Source organism: Rhinatrema bivittatum, chromosome 7 (assembly GCF_901001135.1).
Source record: "Rhinatrema bivittatum chromosome 7, aRhiBiv1.1, whole genome shotgun sequence".
NCBI classification, from domain to species: domain Eukaryota; kingdom Metazoa; phylum Chordata; class Amphibia; order Gymnophiona; family Rhinatrematidae; genus Rhinatrema; species Rhinatrema bivittatum.
Genome location: NC_042621.1, coordinates 274231907 through 274257842, shown reverse-complemented (window position 1 = coordinate 274257842; position 25936 = coordinate 274231907). Strand labels below are relative to the sequence as shown.

Genomic DNA, 25936 nt, shown 5'->3' with positions numbered 1-25936 from the left:
GATAAGGGAGAGAAAAAACAAAACTAAATTCTGCCTTCACGCCCACACGCCTGACAGAGTGCGGAGAGAAAGCGAGGGCCCCTTGAAAAAAAATGTGCAGCCATGCGGCCCAGGAGCTGAGGGGAGGAACGGAAAAAATAGAAAAAAAATGCCAACAAGCTTTTCTTCACCATGCCAAAAACTGGCTGGCGAAGAAAACACTTACCCCGTCCCTTCAGAGCAACCCGGAACCCTGGGAGTAGAAGGAAAGGGGGCCTTGGGCTGCCAAACGCCCCGGAGTGCTTGCAAGGCTGGCTGTCCCAACCCGACTCCTTACCTCAGCTCGAAACCACAGAGGAAGTCTCACTCAGTTTTACTTTTTTTTTTTTTTAAGCTTTACTGAGTCCTGTAGAGCAGAGAGGGTCGAAGGAGCAGCCACGGAGGTAAGTAACCAGGAGCCCCTGGTCTTCACACTCTTGAGTGGTGACGGACGAAACCCAGACGGAGGTAACCAACCCCCCCCCCCCCCCCCCCCCCCCCCCGGACATCCGGCTTCGACTGAGGGATGGCCCACGAAGGTGCCTAACACCTCAGGAAGCAATCCTGAAGAAAAAAACCCAGAGGAAAAAATCTAACTAAACTGAAAAATTAACTAAGACTGCAGGTGCCTGTCTTCCAGCTGCTGGAGTCAGAGAAATACTGAGGGACTGCAGGTGGCACTCTCGTTATGTAGCAGTGCCCAAAGCTCTAATTGTTCTCGGACTCCACCTGCTGGGAGGGATACACAGCCCACTTTTCTGGTCTGATCCTTGTACGTATAGGGAACTAGGGGCTCATAATATGAAGCTCCTGGGGGGGATAGTTTCCGGAAAGTGGAGCGGCTGAACAGAAGGCAAGGGGATAATCTGCATGCAGTGGCAATTAGAGCCCTAAACACAAGGCAAGGGGGTAACTTGCATAGAACGGCAGTTACAACCTTCAACACTGTGCTGGGCAAACTGGATGGGCCACTTTGGTCTTTATCTGTCATCACTTACTAACTTATTATCATACAGTATCTATTGTTTGAACAGCTAGAACAATATTGGACCAATTTCAGTTTTTCAACCCCTGAAGCACAAATTACTCCATTCTGTGTGATAAATGACTGCTAGAAGTTCACACAAACATATTAACCAAATAGATTCCCAGTGGTGAATAAACAATCTTCAAAAAGGCAGAAAAAAAAAATGAGTGAAAGGAAATCAAAATGAGACCTTCATATATTAGAGTGGTGTATGTTCACTTAATACCATTCCAAGATTACTCTCCAATCTAAACTGGAATTTAAGGCATTGCACTTTGCTCATAGATTTTAATCATCGGTCTCAAATATTTTTTCTATGCCATAAAAATAAAATATATTTTTTTTTACAAATAATTTTTCAATTGATGCATTTAAAATATCTCAAAGGACAAGACCGTGCAACATTTATCTTAGTGGCGATGCGCAAAGAAGCATGAGAAGCGTCCTTTTATATGAATGTTATAACACACTGAACTCCAGTGCCCAACACTGTATTCGTTCCTTTTTCATGGGCAAACAATGTTATTATGAGGTGAAAACTTTATTTTACTATATGCATTCAGTCCAATGTGCCCCTGAAGAAGGAATGAAACACACTGTTTCTTTCATTTTTATGGCATAGAAAAGTACTTGAGACCAATTATTAAAATCTATGAGCAAAGTGCAACGCTTGGCGTTCCAGTTCAGGTTGGAAAGCAATCTTGGAACGGTATTAAGTGAACATAACACCACTCTGATATATGAAAGGCCAGTTGTTACTTTTTTAAAATTAAAATTTTTTAGAAAAAATAAACCAATGAGGTACTTTGGAAGAAGATCCAAGAAGCAGCAATACAGCTATAAAACAAGCAAGCCTAAGACAACTGCTTTCTGGCTAAGACTTGAAAATTCACCCTTTCTGCCTTACCTACAGCTAAATATTTATTTTGCTGTGTGACTGTTCTCTACTGGTCAGGTAAGGAGCCAAATTCTACTTGATGTGCATCATGTATATAGACTCAATCATTATATATCAACCACTACATTAGCAACTATTTTTTTTTTTTTTTTTTTAAGAATTTTAAGCGCTTGTCTGGAATTGGAATGGAATGATGGTGACAGGCCATCTCCTAACATCAGAGACTGGAATACTCTCACTTGGTCGACAACATCACAAAGGCCCAGACAGGAGGGTAAAAGTGCCATTCACATATAGCATACACAGCATACCTAAGGACCTGTCTCGCTGTAGGGGGGTGGTGTTTGCACGGGCTTCACCACACAAATGTACACACACTTTACTTTGCTTGTGACTGATTAAAATAAAACTCTTCTACATGTTAATGGAGTACAAATGTTATACAGGGGGATAACAATGAAATCCATTTACACAGGTAAAGCACATTTTCCCCCATTTAGATTGGACGTCTGAAAATGACACTTCCTCTAAACATGATTGAAAAGATGGTTGGTGTTGCACAATGCACGTGATGTTAGCTGCATGTCAAAGCGACATTCCCCAGGGTTAGGGGAGGAAAGCAGCGCATGAAGATTGCATTTTCCAATCTATATGCATTGTTTCCATGGAACAAAATACCCACACAAAGAGCAGGTGCAAATGTCCTTGGTGCCCGGGATAAGTTTGAAAGGGAAAGCTTGTGTGCACACATGTGCGAGTTTGTTTGAGCCCTTGTGCAAACCTGCGTGGGTGTGCGGGAGCGTGAGAGACACAGGGCTTTGCAGTGTGACCGTCACGACCAACACAAGCCTTTTATTTATACAGATCTAGATAGACAATACTGGAATGGCCTTGGGTGTCACAGCCTTCATAAACTCATCTTTGTCACTTTCAACAATTTCCCACAATTCTTACAAGGCCCCATGATTTTATTGGCATTTTTTTTTTTTTTTTACAAATATTTATGCTGCTAGTAAGTAGATCTTGATCTTGTCCCCTGAAGATCATTTTTAGTATGCAGACAACCTTGCCACAGGGTTACCAGCCCAATCATCTCTAAAAGGGAAAGCCTTAAACTATGAAAGATAAAAAAAAAAATCCTCAAACTGTGTTTGAGGTTTAACTTTATTCAGTATTTGCTTATTAAGAAAAGATTTAAGGAACTAAATGAAAGCTCTATAATACAAAATCTACATTACAAAGCATACATAATTTCATATATAAGCAAACTTATATACCCTGTTTATAGCAAACAAAAATGTTAACATCCACCCAGAAAGTGAATAAAACTAAACTTGCTTTGTTGGAGTCTTTTATTATTTATACACGATACTAATCCTTCTTGCTAAAATCCCAGAGTTACCACACTATAACCTTCTCCTACTATAAATATATCTGCCATTTCCCTTTAAACCCTCTTATGTACTGAGAAGGAAAACAGAGATTCAGGTTTTCAAGAAAACCAATAAATCTTTAGCAATAAAATCCAAAAAGGGGGCCCATACATTTGCGTAGTTGGTAGAGATGTTCTTTTTAAAACGATATAAAAAACAACAACAAAAACCAAAAACAAAATGAGCATGTTTTCGCTGCACACTTCTAGTAATTAGAATAATTCTCTCCTCAATGACAGGTTAATTGTTCCCATTGTTGGTGTCATCCAGATACAAATCTAGGAAGGTATTTGTTGAAAAGATCAGACACTAATTCCCAGCCAGAAAATTCCATTGCCTGTCATCCTCTGATCACTGCAACCCCCAATCCCCCCCCCCCTCCTTTCTTTGTCTTAATGTCACTGGAGTACATTGTATGATTCACTTAAATTTTCACCTTTTGCTCATTCAGTTTTTGGACCAGATGAAGGGTGTGTCAACTCCTGAAAACTAGTCAAGGATTAAACTGAAGAAATTACTACTTACCTGATAATTTCCTTTTCTTTAGTACAGGGCAAGGCAAGTGGATCCAGAACCAGTGAGTTATGCACCTCTACCAGTAGATGGAGACAGAGAAAAGCTGACATCATGGTACATATACCCCCTGCAGTGACATCAGCCTGTCAGTATTCTCTGCAAAATCCAACTGTTGACAAACTAACAAAAACTTGATTATTAACAAATAACCACTCCAGCACTCAGCCAACAGGAAGCCACTGAGCTCAGACGTGGAGTGCAATAACTCTAGTCTAGGGACTGGATTGACACTTACCAGTAATCTCTGGAACACAGCCATGCAAGAGGACCACAGCACAGCCAAGAGCAGGAAGGTAAATTCACCTGTCTGTACTAAAGAAAAGGAAATTATCAGGTAAGTAGTAATTTCTCCTTTCTTAGCGTTCAGACAGGTGGATCCAGAACCAATGGGATCTATCAAAGCTACTCCTGATCAGGGTGGAAGGCTGCCCATGGTCCAGTCAAAACTGCATGTGTGAAAGCTGCGTCCTCCCGGGCCTGCACATCCAGACAATAATGCCTGGAAGAGACATGTAAGGAGGACCACGTTGCAACTCGACAAATCTCAACAGGAGACAACAATCTAATCTCTGCCCATGACACTGCCTGAGCCCTAGTGGAATGAGCCCTAACCTGATTAGGTAATGGCTGCTCAGCATCCACATACGTGGCCGTGACTACCTCCTGAATCCAGCGGGCTATAGTAGCCTGCGACACCACTAGTTCGCCTGCTCATGCCCACTATGGAGTATAAACAGCTGGTCAGTCTTGCTGAGAGGTTTAGAAACCTCCAAATACCTCAAGATATGCCCTCTTAATATCCAAGCACTTTAACAGGCAATATTTATCTGTATCTCTCTGTCTAGATACGGCAGGGAAATTGATTGATTCAAATGAAAATCCAAGACCACCGTTGGCAAAAAAGACGGAACAGTACGTATCTGTATCGCCCCCGGAGACACTCTCAGGAATGGCTCCCGGTAAGACAATGCCTGCAGTTCGGAGATTCTTTGTGCAGAACAAATTGCCACAAGAAGCACAGTTTTCAATGTAACTCAAGGATAGACTATGCAGCGGTTGGAAGGTGGAACCTGCCAAGAAATCCAAAACCAGATTAAGACTCCCCAAAGTACTGGCAACTGCAGGGGAGGATGAATATGTTTCACACTTTTTTAAGAAGGGAGCCATGTGTGGATGAGCCGATAAGGGTCCATCATTCACCTGACCTTGAAAACAGCCAAAAGTTGCCACCTGTACTTTCAATGAATTAAGGGCCAAACTCAATCTACCCTGCAAAAACTCCAGAATGAGTGGCATTTTAACTAAACAAGGAAGGACCCCTCGATCCTCACACTAAGCCTCAAACACTCGCCAAACCCGCACATAGGCTAAGGCAAGGTGGCAATCACCATAGTGTAATACCCACACTTCAGAATGTGAACCCTCTTAAGAGCCATACCGTAAGACAAAATGGAGTCTAATCTTCATGAAGAACGGTCCTGTTGCAGAAGATCCCTGTGCACCAGTAATCTGATAGGAAGGTCCACCAAGAGCCTTTGCAGATCTGTATACCACAGCCTCCTGGGCCAATCTGGGACCACCAGAAGCACTATCCCTGTTTAACTCTCAATCCTCTGAATGATTCTGTCAAACATGGGTCACGGGGAAAAGCATATAGGAGCTTGTCCACCGGCCATTGCTGTATGAGTTAATTGATGCCAAAGGACCTTTGGTCTCTCTTGTGACTGAAGAAGCGAAAAACCTTTGCATTGTGAGATGTCGCCAGAAGGTCTAGATATGGGAGACCCCAGTGGTTCACTATGAGCTGGAACACCTCATTGGACAATTCACATTCTCCTGGGTCCAGACCCTGTCTGCTGAGAAAATCAGCTCTTACATTGTCTCTTCTTGCAATGTGGGAGGCTGAAATCTCCTGAAGATACACTTCTGCCCATTCCATGAGTTGGGCTATTTCCTGTAACACTGCTGGCTCTTGATTCCTCCTTGGCAATTTATGTAAGCCACTGTCATGGCACTGTTCGATATCATCCGGACCGCTCGACCCTGCAATCGGTCCACAATCGTGGTGTAAGCATGCCAACCGGATGGCCCGGGGTACCAGGCAATTGATGCTCCAGAGAGACTCTTCTGTATTCCAGTGTGCTTGCATGATCAACTCCTGACAGTGGGCCCCCCAACCCTGGAGGCTCGCCAGTCCAGTGATCGTAGGGAAATCCCTTTCCTTCCTTAGATGGTCCACTTGCAACCACCACTGCAACTGTATGCTGATTTTCACCGGAAGGGTCGAGCGGTCCAGATGATATCAAACAATGCTACGACATTGGCTTACATAAATTGCCATAAGGTAAAACCACAGGAGAGCAGGGCAATAAACTTCTATCCTCCTTTCTCCTTCTATTAAACTTCAACGCAATCCCCAGTAAGGAGGTGCACATCCACCATCTGCTGGAGATGGAGAATACTGGCAGGCTGATGTCAATGCAGGGGTATATATATACTGTGACATCAACTTTGCTCCATCTGGTAGAGGTGCATAATCTACTGTTTCTGGGTCCATCTGTCTGAATGCTAAGAAACGATGGTTTACAGCACGGATAGACAACTCTGGCCCTGAACTTGCCTATCCCTGCTGTAAACCAGCGCCTGAACTGAAAGATGGTTTTGTTTTTAGCTGATTTTCAGGACATCCACAATGAATATGCATGAAACATTTGTATGCAAATTTACCTCTTGCATATTCATTGTAGATATCCTGAAAACCAGACTTGTTTGAGGCATTCCAGGACCGGAGTTGCCTACCCCTGGTTTATAGTTTTATTCCAAAGACCTGTTATATTTCTTCTTGTAGCAACCAAGAAATGAGTAACTAGATTAACTTTGTTCAATCCTGAATAAATTCAAGCATACCCAATGGTAATATCAACATATCTTGGAAAGCAAGCACCTTGTAATCAGAAAAATGTACTTTATTATATCACGTCAACAAATTTGTATTTTAGGACTGGATCATGAAAGGTGAATTTGAATTCTGAATGGGGGATCAGTCCTTTCACTGACAGCTGTCAGTTGAGGGTCCAATCCGTGGCCAATGAAGGAGTGCATATTTTAATATCACGTGCCTGTACAGCTCAGAGCTTTATCAGTATTGACTACTGCCCTGCCTGAGGTGGTTAGATCTTTTAATTCCTCCAGCTGGGGTTCCCTGGGAGTTCGGGAGGGCCTGGAGGTGAGAGTGGAATTTAGATGCCATGACTCTGGAGGGTGACTAGGAGGAAGAGTGGGAGTTTTTTAAAGCTGGGTAGAGGGCTAGGAGAGATCATGCCCCCACCTCTGCCTTGCTCCTAAAGACATTTTTTGAAAAATGTTTGTTCTCTAGAGCCCTGGTTATATTGGGCTCTGCTCCCTTGGCTGATCACTAATTGAAGGCTGAGGGTGTATGTATTGTGTGAAAGCAGGGATTCAAAAAATGAGTCAAAAGAGGAAGGTGGCAGGTAGTAAAAAAAAAAAAAAAAAAAAAAAAGGGGGGAGGTCAGACTGCCTGTTTTACCCCACCTTTTTTTTTTTTCTTTTTAGTGTGGACTTGCACTTAATTGCATACAAAGAGTCCATCAGTTAAAAAAAAAAAGTGCATTTTTTTCCATTTAGCGGTTGTTTTTTTAACCTTCTGGTTTTTAACCTTCTGGTCTATGTGCATGTCAGTTTCCTGCATCCTGTGGGGCTGTTGGTTTTTACCACCAGTAAAACCCATGCTAAAATTTTACTCCCATTTTAACATGGGTTTTATAAACATTGGTCCCTCAATTTACATTTGCAAATGGAAAATGCAAATTGAATGTAATGTGGACAAGTGTAAAGTGATTCACTTAGGGAAGAATAATCTAAATTATGGCTACACAATGCGAGCTTCTACATTAGGAGTCACCACTCAGGAAAAGGTGCCATTGTTGAAAATACGTTGAAATCTTCTGCTCAGTATGCAGCAGCAGCCAAGAAAGCAAATACAACGGTAGGAATTATTACGAAAGGAATGAAGAACAACAAAGAAAATAATCATAATGCCTCTATATTGCTCCATGGTGTGACCTCATTTTGAGTACTGCATGCAGTTCTGGTCACATCTCAACAAAGATATATAGCAGAATTAGAAAAGGTACAGAGAAGGGCGACAAAGATGATAAAGGGGATGGAACAATTCATCTATGAGGAAAGGTTAAAGAGGTTAGGCTTCAGCTTGGAGAAGAGATGGCTGACGGGAGATATGATAGAGGTTTATAAAATAATGAATGGAATGGAATGAGTGAATGTCAATCTGTTGTTTACACTTTCAAAAAGTACAAAGACTAGGAAACACACAATGATATTATTAGGTGATGCATTTAAAACTAATAAGAGAAAATATTTCTTTACTCAATGCATAATTAAGCTTGGAATTTGTTGCCAGAGGAAGTGGTGAAAGGTATTAATGTAGCTGTGTTTAAAAAAGATTTGGATAAGCAGCTTGGAATCTGCCAGGTACTTGTGACCTGGATTGGCCATTGGTGGAAACAGGATACTGGGTTTAATGGACCTTTGATCTGACCCAGTATAGCATCTTATGTTATGTTCTAATTTGAATCTAGAAAGTCTGTCAAACTCTTTCACTATCTTTAATAGGATAGATTCTAAGGAATTTACTATACAGAATATATACTTCTAACCAGTGTGAAAAGCTGGAAGAAATGTACCCCAACAGGCAAAGCTGTTAGTCTGAAGGGGTTGAATATTTATGCAAGCAGCATTTCTCAGTTTTTAATTTCATTTTACAAAAAATGCAGAGAAATAATTAATTGTGACTTTGAAAATTTATTTTAAAAGCATACTGGTTTGCAATAAACATACTGTCTGGAACAATCTGTGTAAGTGTCATTTGTAATCCATACAAATCTGCTGACTTTTTAGGGAGTCAAATACTTTTGCAAGCCACCATGTGTATGTGTGTGTGTATATACACACATACATACATACAAATAAAACAGATCATCTTCAAATAAAGCAATTTTATGCTCTCCATCCTCCTCTACCTTATATCCTATAGTATGTGTGATTTTTATCTGCCAGAAGTTCAATCATTACTGCCAATAACAATGTGGACAAGGGGTAACCTTGCAGTGTCCCTCTTTCCAATAAATTGTCTGAGGTTATCCTATTGATTTGCACAGCTGCTGTCAGGCTGATATACATGACCTGTATTCTCTGTATAAAATTGGAGCATATCTAGTACAAAGGTGGCAGACCTCACATGTCACAGATAAGATTTTAGAGAGCCTGGCAGTCTTGGTATATGTGGATACCAATGACACAGGAAGGTGTGGGAGAGAGGTTGTAGAAGCCAAATTTAGGCTCTTAGGTAGAAAGCTGAAATCAGAACTTCTAGGGTAGCATTCTCTGAAATGCTCCCTATTCTACGTGCAGGTCCCCAGAGATAGGCAGAGCTCCAGAGTCTCAATGTGCGGATGAGATGATGGTGCAAGGAAGAGGTTTTAATTTTGTTAGGTCCTGGGCAACGTTTTGGGGAAGGGGAAGCCTATTCTGAAAAGACAGGCTCCACCTTAAACGGTGTGGAACCAGGCTGCTGGCACTAACCTTTAAAAAAAAGAGATTAATTTATAATTCTCAGAAACCGCAAATTATAAATAAAATTCATCTAAGTGGTATATAATAAAACAGATTACATCAATACAGACATGTAAACTAATAGATTAGATTAAACAGTCGTGAAAGTTTCATGAAATAAAAATACTTTCAGTTGTTTACGAAAGCATTTAATATCAGGAGTCAGTCTCAAATGTCTAGAAATAGAATTCCATAGCTGTGATCCAACAGCAGAAAATGCTCTATTATGAGTGCCTGCATAACAAATCCTTTAATGAGGGGATGACTAGGAGCATATTGTTTTGTGATCGCAGGAAATCAACATGGTTTATAAAACTGCAATAGACCAGACAGGTAGGATGGGCAATTCTTAATGTATTTAAAAGTCAAGGTTAAAATGTTAAACTTGTTCAACTGGTAACCAATGTAGTTTTGTTTTTTTTCAGTAACAGAGTTACATAATCTCTCAGTCAACCTTTTAGCACCATACGCATTGCCATATTTTGCAGCAGTTGCAGTGCATGTGTATGGTATTTAGGTATGCCAATTAACAGCGCATTACTGTAACCAAGGGTAGTTAAATATCAGATGTAATATTCGCAATTTAGAAAACCCAGCACGTAATGGCAGATTTAAATGAGTAACACAGGTCAATTTAGAGACAATATAAAAGCCTATGTTTTGAGAACTGTCTCAGAGAATGAAATAAAATTACCATCCAAAGACATATATATTTGGAATAATCTGTTTTGATATCCACATAGCAGCTTTTAAAATAGAATATGGGGGAAGCTTTCAGTTGCTCAGCAGTGTGTGGCTTGGAGGGAGGCATCTTCAAAGGAAATAAGGGAATTAGGGCATTCAGATAGAAAGGTTCCAAAAAAAAGTATGTGCCTATACAGAAAAGAGTTAAAAGATTCCAAATTATCCCTGTCAATTGATAAGAAAGTTGTATATACAAATAAAAAACGTACTTTGAAATGTCTATTTACTAATGCCAGAAGTCTAAAAATTAAAATGGGAGAGATAGAATGTATGGCACTGAATGAAGAGGTAGACTTAATTGGCATCTCAAAGACCTAGTGGAAGGAGAATAACCAATGGGACAGTGTTATACCAGGGTTTAAATTATAACACAGTGATAGGGAGGATCAACTTGGTGGGGGAGTGGCACTTTGTTAGGGGTGGCACAGAGTCCAATAGGATAAAGAACCTGCAGAAGGCTAAATGCACAGTAGAATCCATATGCCTGGAAATTCCATGTGTAATAGGGAAGAGTATTACGGTGGGGGTATACTACTGTCCACCTGATCAAAATGAACAGACGGACAATGAAATGCTAATGGAAATTACAGAAGCTAACAAATTTGGCAGCACAGTAATAATGGGAAATTCAACTACTCCAATATTGATTGGGTAAATGTCACATCAGAAAATGCTAGGGAGATAAAGTTTTTAGATGAAATAAATGACTGCTTTATAGAGTGGTTGGTCTGGTAACTGACGAGAGGGAGAGCTATTTTAGACCTTATTCTTAATAGAATGCAGGAATTGTTGTGAGAGGTAACAGTAGTGGGGCTGCTTGGCTATAGTGATTATAATGTTATCAAATTTGAGTTAGTGACTGGAGCGAGGACATTAAGTAAATATACTGTTCTAGTATTTAACTTTCAAAAGATAGACTTTGATAAAATGTGGAAAAAAAGAGATGGACTAGCTACAAAGAGAGAGAGAGTTTGTATCAAGAATGGACATTATTTAAAAATACCATCTTGGAAGCCCAGACCAGATGTATTCCATGCATTAGAAAAGAAAGAAGGTCAAATGACTGCCAACATTGTTAAAAGGTGAGGTGAAAGAGGCTATTTTAGCCAAAAGATCTTCTTTCAAACATTGGAAAAGGGATCTAACTGAAAAAAATAGGAAAAAGCATAAGCATTGACAAGTTAGATATAAAACATTGATAAGGCAGGAAATAAAAGAGAATTTAAAAAGAAGCTGGCCATATAGGCAAAAACTCATAATAAAACCTTTTTTAAATATATCCGAAACAGGAAGCCTGTGAGGGAGTCAGTGGGACCATTATATGATTGAGGGGTTAAAGGAGTATTTAGGGAAGGGCAAGGTCAGGGCAGAAAGAGTAAATAATATGTTATATTTGATGGTTCTGTGGTCAGTGCATTGGGTTTGGGGCTTGGTGGGATGGGGGGAAGTTGACTGGGGCAGGTTTTGTGTGTGTGTGTTGGAGAGGGGGGGGGGGAACAGATGGGCCGGCCCTTCCGGGCTCAATGGTGTTCCTACTGGGGAGTTTCAGGGTCATGGTTGTTTACTGTTTAGATGTGGGGATGGGAGATATGTTGGGTTCGTGTTTGGGACCAAATTCAGGGTAGAAGGGGGTTCAGAGAAGGGTTAAATGAGGGATTTGTTTACAGGGTTGGGGAGGGTCTTAGATGTTATAGAGCTTGGGAGATGGTTGGGGATATTCGGTTTGGAAGAACAAGACATACTGAGTATGTTGGCTTACCATCTAGTATTATTACCTTCATATCTGCTGTTTGGGTTTGTATAGAAGAGACAAAAATAAGATTTATTATGTTTATTAAAACTCTCCTCTTTATGTTCAATTTATCACAGCCCTTGATCTTATTGCTGCAATTATGCCTCATCTTTGTTTTTAAGTGATATGTTATGGATAATCTTGTGAAAATATTCTCTCTTAATGTCCAGGGTATATCCTCTCCAATAAAGAGAAAATACATTTTACAATTTGCACGACACCAGAAGGCCCAAATAGTATTATTGCACAAAACCCATCTTACTAATAGTGAACATGAGAAACTTAAGTTTGGCCGGGTGGGTCAATTGTATTATTCACCTTATAATTTGCGCAGCCGTGAGGTTTGTATTATTATAAACAAGCACCTAGCTTTGGTAGTTCACCAGTCTGAGGCTGACATAGAAGATCGATATATATGGTTGGATTGTTCGTTATATTCTTTGAACTTCACTCTGGGTACTTTATATGGCCCTAACAAAGATCAGGCAGATTTTTATAAAATGCTCACTGATAGGATTGCATTATTTAGCTATGAACACCTTTGTTTAGGGTGTGAATGGAATGCTTGTTCTGATCCTCTTTTGGACAAAACATCCCAGCCTAAGGCTGGAACTTAAGGCTTTTTTTTTTTTTTGCACAGACGTTGCTCAATACTTTCAAACTTATAGCTGTGTGGCATTTTCAACACCCTAATGTTTGTGATTATACCTTTTATTCCCCGAGGCATCATATGTATATAGAATTGATCTGCCATGATTTCTCATTTACAAAATGCCACCATTTTATCTGGCATTATCTCTGATCACAATCCAATTGGGGCTGACCTGTCTGTTGGGTCATCTAGACCTAAATATTCTCCTGAAGATTAAATACTTCTTTTGGGTGATACACATTTCCCAGTTTTACTTAAGGAGACTGTGGCAGATTTCAATATTCATAACCCAGTGGAAGATTACACTCTTATTTACACTGGGAAGCATTCAAGACTTTCCTTCATGGGAAAATAATTAGCTATGCTAATCACATTCAAAGGGAAAAGAGACATAAGGTGAGTTACCTCTTGGTGCAGATTAGAGGACCTGGAAATGTTGTATCAACAGGACTGCTCAGTTCGTATATTAAAACATTTAGAAGAACAACAAAATAGAATTACGATTTGGGAAGATTTGTTGAGCTCTTATATATATTATATTAATATTCTATGAACATGGGGTTAAGCCTACAGTCTTTTTGGCCTGAGCAGTAAACAGAAGGGCAAGCAGAGCATTTATTCCTGGCCTTTGGAAACCAATGGGAGACACCACTTTGAAATTGGCTGAGATAGAGGCTTTGTTTACTAAATACTTTTCTGAGCTCTATGCTGCCCCAAATTCAACGGACCCTATTGAATTTGCCATGATTGACTAAGCTGAAAAAACAATCATTGCCCGTGCCTATATCCTTTCTTGAAATCCAGGCTGCAGATGGGTAAAACTGTATCTGCCCCTTAAAGGGTAGACTGATTGGCATGGACACTGAAAATCTGGCTATGTGCTCTAGACTCAGTAAAACAACGTCCCTGGTTCTGATTGAGTGTTTATATGGGATTCTGAATTTCTGTGATCATGTGGGTGAGGTCTTGAGCTTTGTTGCTGATGGGGTTGAGAAGATGGAGGAAACCATCTCTTCATAGGAAAAAAAAAACCTCTCTCTGCAGTTTACTCTAATATCTCCTTGAGCTGGATGATGGTTTGAAGGTAGCAGCAGAGAGAGTCTGAATTGTAGAACAGTGGTTTTTGATAAGATCCAACATTTCCTTGACCTTATTCCCAAAATGGTTCCCTCTATGGTTTGCACATCTGTCCTATATGTCTTCTTTCAGGACTGAAGACCACATCAAGTCTGCAGGTGTCAATAACCAAGGCAGAGGCTCTCAAGTAAACCAGATGTTTCTCACATGCCGCACCAGGGTTTGGCAGGTGAACAAATATTCTTCCTGTTTCTGTTGAGGGAGAAATGCCAACAATTGCTGTGTCCCTTCCAGAATGGAATATCAGTATTGCAGAGTACCATTTATCCGAAGATCCATTAACTGGAAATGTATTATCCAGAAACAAAGTGTAGACCCCGTGTCCTGATTTGTTATTTAAAAAATCTTCTATTTCTGGCTTCATATGATCTATTATTCAGAAGAATTGTACTCTGAAATTCTTTTATCAGAAAACTCACATTATTTGGAATTTGCTTGGTTCCTATCATTCTGGAAAAATGGCACTCTACTATGTTCAGTCATGTAGTTCTGATAGCATACTATGTGGAATGGAAGCAAAAAAATTACTTTCCCCTAAGGATTCAAAGTCTGGGAATCATACCTCAGATGTGCCAAAAAATGAGTCTGACACTTTGGTTCTTTTCAGGGCATGTTCGACCACCACAAATTGGTATAATACCTGGAGTGTCAGATTTTTTAGCTGTCTGGACAGGACACCTAATGTCTGCTTTCTTAACTACAGGAAATATCAACGGTGGGGCTTCCCACATTCTTTTACGCACATCCGGCAGAGGTTGGTGGATTAGCATTGCAACCAACTCCTTAGGGGTACTGAGGTAGCTTAATAACAGTGATGCTCTGAATTTACCTTTAACTTCCAAATTAAATGCAAGTAAATCTAGAGACAAAAGCTGGACCCCAGGACATTTAAAACTCAAGACTCTTAAGATTATAATAAGAGATGACAGACTTCTATCACCCAAGCACTCAGTCATCTTCTTTAGTCCCTGACCTTAGACAATCCAAGTCTCCTGTATCTTCTAGCCAACGTCTGGGCTGGCTGCTCCCCACACTGCATTATTTGCTGGATCTAAGAGGGTGGTGGCTATGGTCCCCCAAGTAAAGACCAGGCTGCGGTTGCCCCTCTGGAATTGCAAGCATGGTGGCACAGCACTGTGGGGATAAGGATAAAAAATGCACACTCCATGTACACACACACACACGTGTCTCTCCTGTTGGGACAGAGGATGCATGCTCTCTACTGCTGTGGCACCACGCTTTCTCCAGCTGCTGCCGTGGTGAAGGACGAAAGATGGGCACTGATCCAGAAAGATCAGGAAAGGGGTAAGTAGGCAATAGGAAACAGAAGAGGTAAGAGAAAGGGAAAGTTTGAGAAAGACAAAGGCTGAGAAGGGAGTGAGAAATGGAAAGGGGATAATGCAGGCCGGGATGGAATTAATGTAAAACAGCTGGTTTGAAGGTAAGAAGTGGAAAAGGGGAGTTTAACAGCTGGGAAGGGCAATGGGAAAGAGACAAAGAAGAAAGGGGGCATGGAGAAGCGGGATCAGAAACAGGGATGGAGGGGCTCAAGATCATAAAAGGCATAGTTACAAGGGAGGGGTGAAGAGATGTGACCTGAAGAGAGGGACAAATAAGAGTGAATGAGAATGGATGAGGGCCAAACTGAAAGAAGAATGAGGAAAATAAATCAAAAGATGAGACCAGAAGAAAGAACAATACAAGAAGAAAAAAAGAAAAGGTAAAAACAGTTTTTCCATATTAATACTTTATTATACAACTCTTCAAAGTTTTGAATTTTTTTCATTCAAAAATTATAACATTTAAATCATGTATTTTATTATATGTATTTTCTTTTTAAACATTTGTACATATACAAACCAACATGTGCCTTATACTTGTTAGCACTATCTCCTGTGATATTTGGCAAATCCATTCTAGGAAAATTAGATTGAAAATCTTATGCTTTAAAATAAGGACCCAAACTCGGTCCTTAAGGGCTGCAACCCAGTTGGGTTTTTCAGGATTTCCACAAAGAATATGCATGAGATCTATCTGTATACAATGGAGGCGAAGCTCTAGCCTCTCCATGTGCGATCCTAGTGAGCTTGCTCACTAGGCGGGTCCAATTGCACCACAGCACTAAGGACCCACTTTTCCCACCAGTGTTACAGCTTGCTGAGGCCATGGATCCAGCAGGCCATTCCCAGTATGGCCCAATGGATTTAACAGCAGCAGAACATCTTGGATCAAGTCACTGAGGTTCTAGACAGACTGGTGATTCGTCTTGATGTATTACCAGCTCCCCAACCGGGTACTCTGCCACTAGTGGCTCCGCAGTCAGCCTTGCCTCCAGGACCCAGACCGATACCACAGTTACTGCCTCCACCTCATTTTCATGGGAAGCCCTCTGAGTGCAGGGACTTTCTTAATCTGTGCTGGATGCACTCTGACCTGCAGGCTTACCTCTTCCCTTCTGAAAAGGTGACTGTGACATATCTTATCCCAGCTGGGAGAACCAGAGCTGGCCTTACTCTCTCTCAGAGGGATGACCCCCCCTTCTCTCCAACCTGGATCAGTTCCTCAGGAAATTTCATCTTATCTTCGAAGAGCCTGGACACAGCACATCTGCAGCTATCAAACTCCTGCAGATCTGTCAAGGCTCTAGCCCAGTGGGGGAGTAAGCTGTTCTCTTTCGAACCCTAGCTTCAGAGTTCCAATGGAGGGAAGATAGTTTAACAGCGATCTTCTGGCAAGGCCTCTCCAAGTCCATAAAGGATGAGCTCGCTGGTTGAGACCTTCCGGCCACTCTGGAGGGCCTCCTTAGCTTGACCATTTGTCTGGACCTATGTTTTTGGCAACATATTACTGCGCTATGTACAGGATCTCCAGTCTAGACATACCATCTAGACTTCCTAGAATAGAAGGGGCACTGCCTTGATTGAAGAGCCCATGCAGCTGTCTTCAGAGGAGAAGCATGCCTCTACTGCGTGGGCATGGGGCATTCTGCAGCACACTACCTTGCCAAGTTGGGAAACACCAGGATCTAGGGTAGGGGAGGCCACCGTAGGTCATTCCACGCCTTCTCCCTAAATCCTTGTTCCTGTTGGTCTCTTCTGGGAAGGGACCTGCATCCACATGCAAGCCTTCCTAGACACTGAACAGCAGGCAACTTCTTTGCAAAGGAACTAGTACGTTGGCATGGGATTTCCCACTGAACTGTTGGAAACGGCGCTCACTGTCTTGTCAGTCACCGGACAGCCTCTCTCAGGTTGTATTACTCTATCTACTGGGTGTCTGCAGATGCAAATGAGCCTGTCCCACTGGGAGAAAATCCACCTATATTCCTACTGAGAGCCATTAACAATGTTATCCTGGGCCCCCCTGGATGAAGCAACATCAACCCCATATTGATTGGAGATCTCCCAGGGAAGTCCTGCCTGTCAGACCCACTTCCTAACCCAGATTCACCCACCAAGGTTACTAGGCCAATTGACTATGACTGAGAAGCCTGGCTTGCCCTCCCAGTACTCGGCCTACTCCAACATATTCAATAAACAGCAGGTGGAGGTATTACCACCCCATCGTGCCTATGACTGTGTCATAGGCTTTCTTCCACCCAGAGGTCGAGTCTATCTGCACCAGAAATAGAAACCATGAGTAAATACATTAAAGAGCGTTTGGACAAAGGTTTTATTCGTCCTTCCTCATCACCTGCCAGGGCTGGCTTCTTTGCCCCTGCATTGATTACTGGGGCCTTAACTCCATCACCAAAAAGAATCGCTACCTGCTTCCCCTGATCTCAGAGCTCTTTGATCGCTTACAAAGCATCTAGGTCTTCACACTAAATTAGACCTTGCGGCGAGGGGGGGGGGGGGGGGAATACAATTTAATCTGAATTTGCAAAGGCAAGGAATGGAAAATGGCCTTTAACACCTGTGAGTACCTTGTGATGCCCTTTGGCCTGTAACACGCCCCTGCAGTTTTTCAATTCTTGGTCAATGAGATCTTCTGGGACCTCCTCTACTCCCATATAGTAGTCTATCTGGATGATAATCTAGTTTTTTCCAAGTCACGGACTGAATATTGAGCTCATGTCAAACAGGTCCTTTAAAGGCTTCAAGAACACCATCTTTACACTAAGTTGGAGAAAAGTGCCTTTGAACAAAAAAAAACCTTCCCTTTCTGGGGTATACTGTTTCCCACAAGTGCCTTAATATGGACCCAGACAAGTTAAAGTCCATCCTGGATTGGCCTCATCCGATGAGTCTCAAGGCGCTGCAAAGTTTCTTATGTTTTGCCAATTATTATAGGCACTTTATCTCTAACTACTCTTTGGCAGCTCTGCTCACCTCCTTGATTAAGAAAAGATTGAATACCAAAAATTGGACCATAGCTGCCATCCAAGCCTTTGAATGACTCAAAGAGAAATCTACTCAGGATTCGTGCCTACATCATCCAGACCCGACCATTCATCCTTGAGGTAGATGAGTCCACCCACGGGGCAGGTTCTGTCCTTCTGCAGTGTAACCGCAATGATACACTTGTGACCTGTGCCTACTTCTTGAGGAAATTCTCCCCAGCAGAGAGAAACTATACCATAGGAGATTGTGAACTGCTAGCAGTCAAGCTGGTCTTGGAGGAATGGTGACATTGCTAGAGGAGTCCAAGTTCCAGTAACCATCTATATGGATCATAAAAACCTTGAACGTTTGGCACAAGCCCAGAGACTAAACCCCAGACAAGCCCACTAGTCTTTTTTTTTTTTTTTTTTTTTTTAATCATTTTAACTTCGAGTTCCGGTATCAGCCTGCAACAAGAATCATTGAGCAGATGCTCTCTCCCAGTTCTTCAATACCGAAGGGACTCTAAAACCTCCACAACAAATCATTGTTCTGGCCAAGACTGTGGTTGCTGCCACTTTCACAGATCCTCCTGGAAAGACAGTGGTGTCTTGACATCTGTGACAAAATGTCTTGAATGGGCATATAATTATTGTCTATCTGGTAATCCTGGCGTTACCCAGACACTGGACTTGATTGTGCGACGCTACTTGTGGCCTCAAGTGAAAACCAACACAATGCTATGTAGGGTCCTGCCCTACATGTGACATGCAGAAAAGTGTCAGAGCATGACCGTGGGGGCTGTTATATCTGCCGCCAGCCCCATATGACTGCAGTCTTTGTCTATCACCTTCCCCTCTCTAGCAGCCATACCACCATCTGGGTGGTCATGGACATATTCTTGAAGATGGCGCATTTCATTCCTCTCTCTGGCCTCCTGTCTGTGCCTGAATTACCAAAGCTTTTTGTACGGTACGTCTTTTGGCTGCATCCTCTCAGACAGAGGGGTTCAGTTTCTGGCTCTTATTGGAAGAGTCTGTGTTGTAAGTTTGGAATAACCCTGGACTTTACCTCCTATCATCACCCCCCAGAGCAATGATCAAACCAAATGGGTGAATATGCTACATAAATCAAAGACAAGACAACTAGGCATCTCTGTTCCTGTGGACCAAATTCGCACACAATCATGTGAACAGTAACCATTTTTTCATTATCTTTGGATGCCATCCCCAGATAACCAGGCCAGTTCCCACTCATGACAACTACCCAGTGGTATCCACAAGGGGACAAGAGCTCTAAGACTTATGGCTAAAAAACCCCCCACCAGCTCCTGGATCAAGCATCCAAGTGCTCCAAAGCTCAAGCTGATAAATGTCACCCGGTATCTCCTTTGCACTCAGGGAGTCTAGTCTGGCTCAGCACCAAGAATATCAGATTAAAGATGCCCTCCATGAAATTTGCACCTTGCTATATTGGGCCTTTCCCTGTGGTGAGACAGCTGGGTCCTTTTGCCTATAGGCTTCTGCTACCATCATCTATGACAGTGCACGTCTTCCACATTTCTTTTCTCAAACTTGTGACATTCTCTTGGCCAGGAAGACCACCGTTTCAGGCCTCTAAGTTATCCATGGAAGAAGATATCCAATATGAGGTACAGAGATCCTGGATGTCCGTAGAGTTCGTAATTGGCTGCAATACCTCATTGCATGAAAAGGCTACAGACTAGAGGAGAACTCTTGGGAGCCAGCCTCTAACCCTACAAGCCCCCATCTTATAGAGGAATTCCACAAAAAATTCACCAGGAAGCCCAGGCTCAGAAGACTGGGGAGAGGACTTTGGAGGAGGGGTACTGTTACAATTGTCAGCTCATGGGATAACCCCGTGAGCTGCCACGCTTAGCCCTGAGATTGTACCTTAGCCGATCCTCCAATGCAGCAGCACGCTGAAATGATCGCTGCCTCCAGGCATCCGTCTTTAGGCACGTGGACCTGATAGTCACTCTATTAAAGGGCCTGCAACAAGAAAACGCCACGGCATCCACTGATTACATCGGCCCTAGATTCTTTTCCCTTGCCTTGGGAACAGGTCCCCCTGGAGTCCTTGTGTCCCAAAATGTGTTAGTTCTCGTGCCCTATTCTTGTTTGTTGTGTCTCCCCGTTGCCTTGCCCTACTCTTGTCTTGTGGTTCTGTATTTCGTCTTGTCTTGTTCCTTGTCTCCCCTCGGTTTGATTCCCTGGTTCTGATTCTGGCTTAGATCCCCAACCTCGCTTGTCGGCTGCCTGCCCTGACCTCTGGCCTGCTGCTATCTGTGCTGCCTGTCCCAACCTCTGGCTTGCTTCTTGTCACTGTTGTCTGCAGCCTGCCCTAACATTTGCCTGGATTTGGACTCTCTTCCTCCTGGATTGCCCTAGGGTCCTACCGGCCACCAGGGAAGCGGCTGGTATAAGTGAAGCTCCAGCTGGTTCTGTCCAAGGGCTTCTCTGCCAGCGGTTGGTGAGAACCTAGTGGCCTTGCCCACTAGGCAGTGCCAATCGCACCACAGCACTAAGGGTCACTTTTCCAATTAGCATTACATAGGAGATTATGTTTAATATTGCTTTATTGCCCTAGCTTCTGTCCAGCAAAATAAACTCTGATATTTTCCTGGAAAAATGAGTCACATTTTTCCATTGATTTTCTCCTGCTTTTATGGTTTATTTGGCTTTTTTGACCATCACATCAGTAAAAATCTTCACAACGGTGTACACTTCATTAAAATAGAGAAATACAATAAAAGCAATAAAAGATAACAGCTTAAATTACAAAGTAAAATATAATTAAATTACAGCTGTTAAAATTAGACTAGAATTTAAATAAAAAAGCATAAACATCCTACCAAAAGTTGAAGGAAACAATTCAAAAGATATGAATAAATAAATAAAACACAAAGTTGGGGCCTAATGTTAAATTACCCGCTCTCTGCATAGGTGCACTTAAAAAGTCATGTTTTTAAATCAATTTTGAATTTCTTGAGGAATGTTTGCAGCCGTAATTGCGATGGTAATGTGTCCCACAACTTGGGTCCTGCAATAGAGATTGCCCTTTCACGAACTTCACATAATCTTGCTGTTTTTATTGCGTAACTACACCTTTTATGGCGTAGTTATTCAACGCGAAAGTCGGCAGCGATCGCACTGCAGAGGTGCGATCGCTGCCGGCTATCGCAGGACTGCCCCCCGCTTCTCCCCCCCACCCCCTCACTGCCGGATTCTCTAAGGTCTGCTTAGAGAATCCAGGCCTTAGAAGGGATATGAAAGAGGTTTATAAAACGAAACAAGTTAATAGGGAACAATTATTTTCACTATCAAATAGTACAAGGACTAGGGGACACTCCCTGAAACTATCAGTAGATTTAAAATAAATGTAAGTATTTTTTCAGTTAGGGCATAATTAAGCTATTGAAGTTGTTGCCAGAAAATGTGGTTAAGGCTAGTAGCATAAGCGAGATTAAAAAAGGTATGGGTGCATTTCTGGAGGATAGGTCCACAAATAATTATTAGCTAGCCAGACTGGGTTTATTTATTTATTATTTATTTATTTCTTTTTTGTGTACTGATATTCAACATCAGTCATCATATCGGTTCACATATAATAAAACGAAATGAAAGAGAAATACAATGTGTAAAGTTGAACAAAAATATTATACAAAGTAATTAAGTAATCTCTAAATTCTTAGGCACAGCAATATACTGGGATTTGCCTGGTACATTCAGGCAACCTGGACTGGCCTGTTAGAGACCACTGATCTGACCCAGCATGGCATTTCTTATGTTCTTAATATGAAATGAAAATAGAAAAATGCCATATAAACAAGGAATGAAAGAGGGATTGTTTGCTGATATAGAGGTTACAGAACAGGAAAATAAAGCCAAGGTATTTACTCTATAACTAGGTAGGAGTATCACTGGCAGCGCACAATAAACCGCTGTACTGTTAACAGCAGTGCCAACAAAATTATGACTATTAATGTATGACTTCTGGCTTAAATGCAGTAGGTCCAATTTATGAAAGGGTTTTCTCCTATTCTGTGTCTAAAGGGAAAACTAATAAATCTAGCCCACTGAATGTCTTCTATTCAAAAAGCGAAATTACTTATCTGTAATGTTTGTTCTTGGTTGACAGCAACTCAGTGGAGTCACACACATGAATCACATGACATGCACTGCATGTGTTATCAAAGGAACATTTAAAGCACTTTCCAGAAAAACAACTTTTGAATGCACACAGTCAGAGAAATCTGTGTGGTGTTGGACTCTGGCTAAGAATCAGTGCTCTTTTGTTCTAACCTGTGCTTCGAAACCTTTGAAGTGCTTGGGCAATGAGAGAGGAACGGATCAAGACTGCAGGCCCAAGCGTCAGGTTGAGGGTACTGAAACAGCTGAAGACTGTTTTGAAAGGGCCTGAGCATGAATGGAACTTGCTTTGGTTTTCTGGATCTTTTCCTGGGCTTTGGGGCTCACTTCCAGTTGAACTTACTCAGACTGGAAACCTTAAGCAGATGCCACCACTGGAGACATTCTGGCCGGTTGGGCATCTTGAAAGGGCACTGAGAAAAACCTCTTGTTGGCATGCTTTGGGGTCATCTCCATTAGGAAAATATCAGAAGCGAAATTTAAGAGAGTATTTTTTCATAGCAGATGACCTCTTCATGGAAAGAAAAATTTCCGAATAAGCTACAGGCTTAGCCAGGGATGGCAAAATAATTACAAAGCTTAGGTGCTAGCCAAAACATTTTAAAAACCAGGGAATTTTTATTTTTTTTTCCATCTTTTGATTTTTATTTTATTTGATAACTTTGGATTTTGTCTAATTCTATCATTTTTTGTCTTGTTTTTGCTTAGTTTCATTTATTTTAACTTTTATTTACTTATTTCCAATTGACAATCTGCCTTTTTTTCCAGGAATGCACAAAGCGGATTACAAAGAAAAATGTGAATTGCAGTACATATGTGAGAGTGGGGGGTGGGGACATAAGAACATAAACTGGGAATTAAACAAAGCACTCCCCCTCTCCTTCTAGGCACCAACTCCCACCTCTCCCTGCTTTTTCTACTCTTACCCAGGCATACTCTGCCCCTCACCCACCCCCTCCCTTCCTCCAGGCCCTCTTCCTCCTAGACCTTCCCAGCAATGCTCACTTCTTCTTTGCCCCAAGGCATCCTCTACCTTCTCTTCATCCCTCCTTCTGACATTCTCCTCTTTCACCAGGCACACAGAGTATATTATCACATATAATTTACAATAATTTATATTCCATGTAAATCACCAGACACTGTTCTAGGCGGATTATAAAACATAGAACATAAAATATCAAACAAATTAAAAAAAACAAAAACAGAATAGTATAAAACAATAAAATAATTAACACAGCCATTTAAAAATGATTAGCCACAGTTTGCAAATGGCTTCCTGAAATAAATGTACTTTAAGAAGTTTTCTAAATATAATTATCCTCTTGCCGCAAAGATAAGGGTAGGCTGTTCCATAATCCAGGGGCAGCTTTAGAAAAGGCTCAGTTATAGATTTCCTTCATCCAGATCCCCTTCACACTGGGGGCTTCCAAAAAAAAAAAAAAAAAGCACATGAACCAGCTCTGGAGCCTGGCACCTAAGACAGAACCAGACTGTCAGCCATATTAGTCTGGCAGCTCTTCCGGTCAGGTTCCACTCCCCAATACTGGTGAAGGTTTCTTGGGCTTGGCCCTGCTCCTCTGATATCAGTGGTGGCTTTTCAGCTCAGTTTCAGCCCTAGCAATATCAGCAGGCCTTCACTGGTCTCTCTCCCTGCGGCAGAAGTCAGCCACTGAATTGTAGGTGCTTGGCTTTTTCCTGGCCTTAAGCTTAGCTCAGTGTTGTTTAGTGAAACAGTGTGATACAATCAACATAGCGTGACTGCTGTGGCGATAGCAAACTCCCTGCCCCCCCCCCCCCCAAAAAAAACAAACCCCACAAACCTTTGAAAATATGCCAGCACACTAATCACTAAAGGCTCAATATTCAAAGGGTTTGTCCAATTAACTTTTGGAAATAACTGGACAAACCCTGATGTTTTACATTTCCTTCCCTGCCTAAATTTTGGATGAATCGTTGTCCAAAATAAACTCTACCCAGACAAAAAGTAAAACGTCCCCTAAGAATGCTGGGGGAACTCCTAGGAGGAAAATTAATTTTGTCTGGGCAGTGCAAATATTCAGTCTGCCCGGACAGAGTTACCTAGCTGTCTGGCTGAACAGCAAGCCTAAGCCCAGAGAAAGTGGGTGGCTTTGGGCTAAACACCTGGATAAAGTTGTCCGGGCAGAGCTGGCTGAATATCGGCCTCTGAAGGGATAGAACAAAATACTGAGTGACAAGCAGATTTTTTTTTTAATGCAAATATTTCTCCACACAAAATTAACAGGGTTCAAGAGAAAAGCTCCTTGGCAAATGACAGACAAAATCAAAACTTAGCTCTGTTGCCCAACAATGCATGCTCGGAAGGGTTTTCTGGAAAGCTCTCCAGATGTTCCCTGACAATGCAAACCAAGTGACCTTTGTGTGTGCCTTCTCTAAGGCTGCTTGTCATTCGAGAAAACAGGATATCCCTAAAACAAATGTGCTTTCTCTTCAAGAAGCCTCGGCGTATTCTGGGTGGCAAGCAACAGCTGGGTTCATGCAGGTGGGGGTTTTTTTTTTTTATTGCTTTGAACAGAATATTTTAGGACCAAATTTCTTAGACACGTTCTTAGAATATCTCTGAATGCTTTAGTCTACAGAGGCAAAAAATAAGCTACTTAGATTTAGAGAGCTATTCCCCAAATCCCCCATTTAATCCTCTTTCATATAAAAAAAGAGCATGACTTGGTCCTTACTTCCTCTGGAGAAGTCAAATCTTCTACATCTTCTAGCATTCTTTCTACAAATTCTTCAGTCAACAATATCTGCAGAGGAGAGAAAGCAGTTTTTTTTCCCCTTAGTGCTTTCATTACCAAGCAACAGGCTTCCACCCTCTACACACAAGGAATGCTAAGTTCTTTATATTTTTGTCATAAAGTACAGAACCCCCAAAAAAAAATAAGTTTGCAGCATTGAGGTCCTGGCCTGGCTTCCCATCAGAAAGAATGCTTTAGTTATAATACACTTATTTAGTCACCAAGTATCATTTCTCAAAAATGTACACTGCCTTGAGTGTTATCGGAAAGACAGTTTTGAAATTTAAAAAAAAGCAAATAAATAATATTAAGAGATGTAGCACTAATAGAGTTGGGGGGAACTTGGGAGGAGAACATGGAGAGGAAACAGCTCCCATTAACAACGGCAGGCTTGTCTGAAACCTTGGCAGGCGTGGCAGCTTGGTGCTCTAACTTTCAGCCTGTGGGAGCCAGAAGAAGCATCATCTGCGTACAAGAAAGCCCAGTGGCTCAGACTGTCCCCTTTCTGAGGACCACAGGTGATCAGCCAAAGGCAATGAAAGGCTGCCACCCTAGCGCTGGATTTGTGAATGTGCTATGATATAGCCACTGATGAGAGAGAGAGAGACAGGGTTTACGAACCAGGGTCCACAGCAAATAAGAACGCATTCATCCAAACAGGACCCACACACTTCCCCTCCCTGGTTACTTCTACCTCTCAACTCTGCAACATTCCTGAACTGCACAGATGGGTAATAAT

General features: G+C 41.8%; 1 protein-coding gene across 2 annotated transcripts in view; it reads right to left on the bottom strand.

The window, feature by feature from the left end:
* The window catches only part of SUFU (SUFU negative regulator of hedgehog signaling), a 268510-nt gene that overhangs the window by 6655 nt on the left and 235919 nt on the right, over nucleotides 1-25936 (bottom strand). For both annotated transcript variants that reach the window (XM_029610267.1, XM_029610268.1), the window contains exon 11: nucleotides 25138-25206. In XM_029610267.1, coding sequence (XP_029466127.1) covers nucleotides 25138-25206 — 69 coding nt within the window. The remainder of the gene's footprint in view (nucleotides 1-25137; nucleotides 25207-25936) is intronic.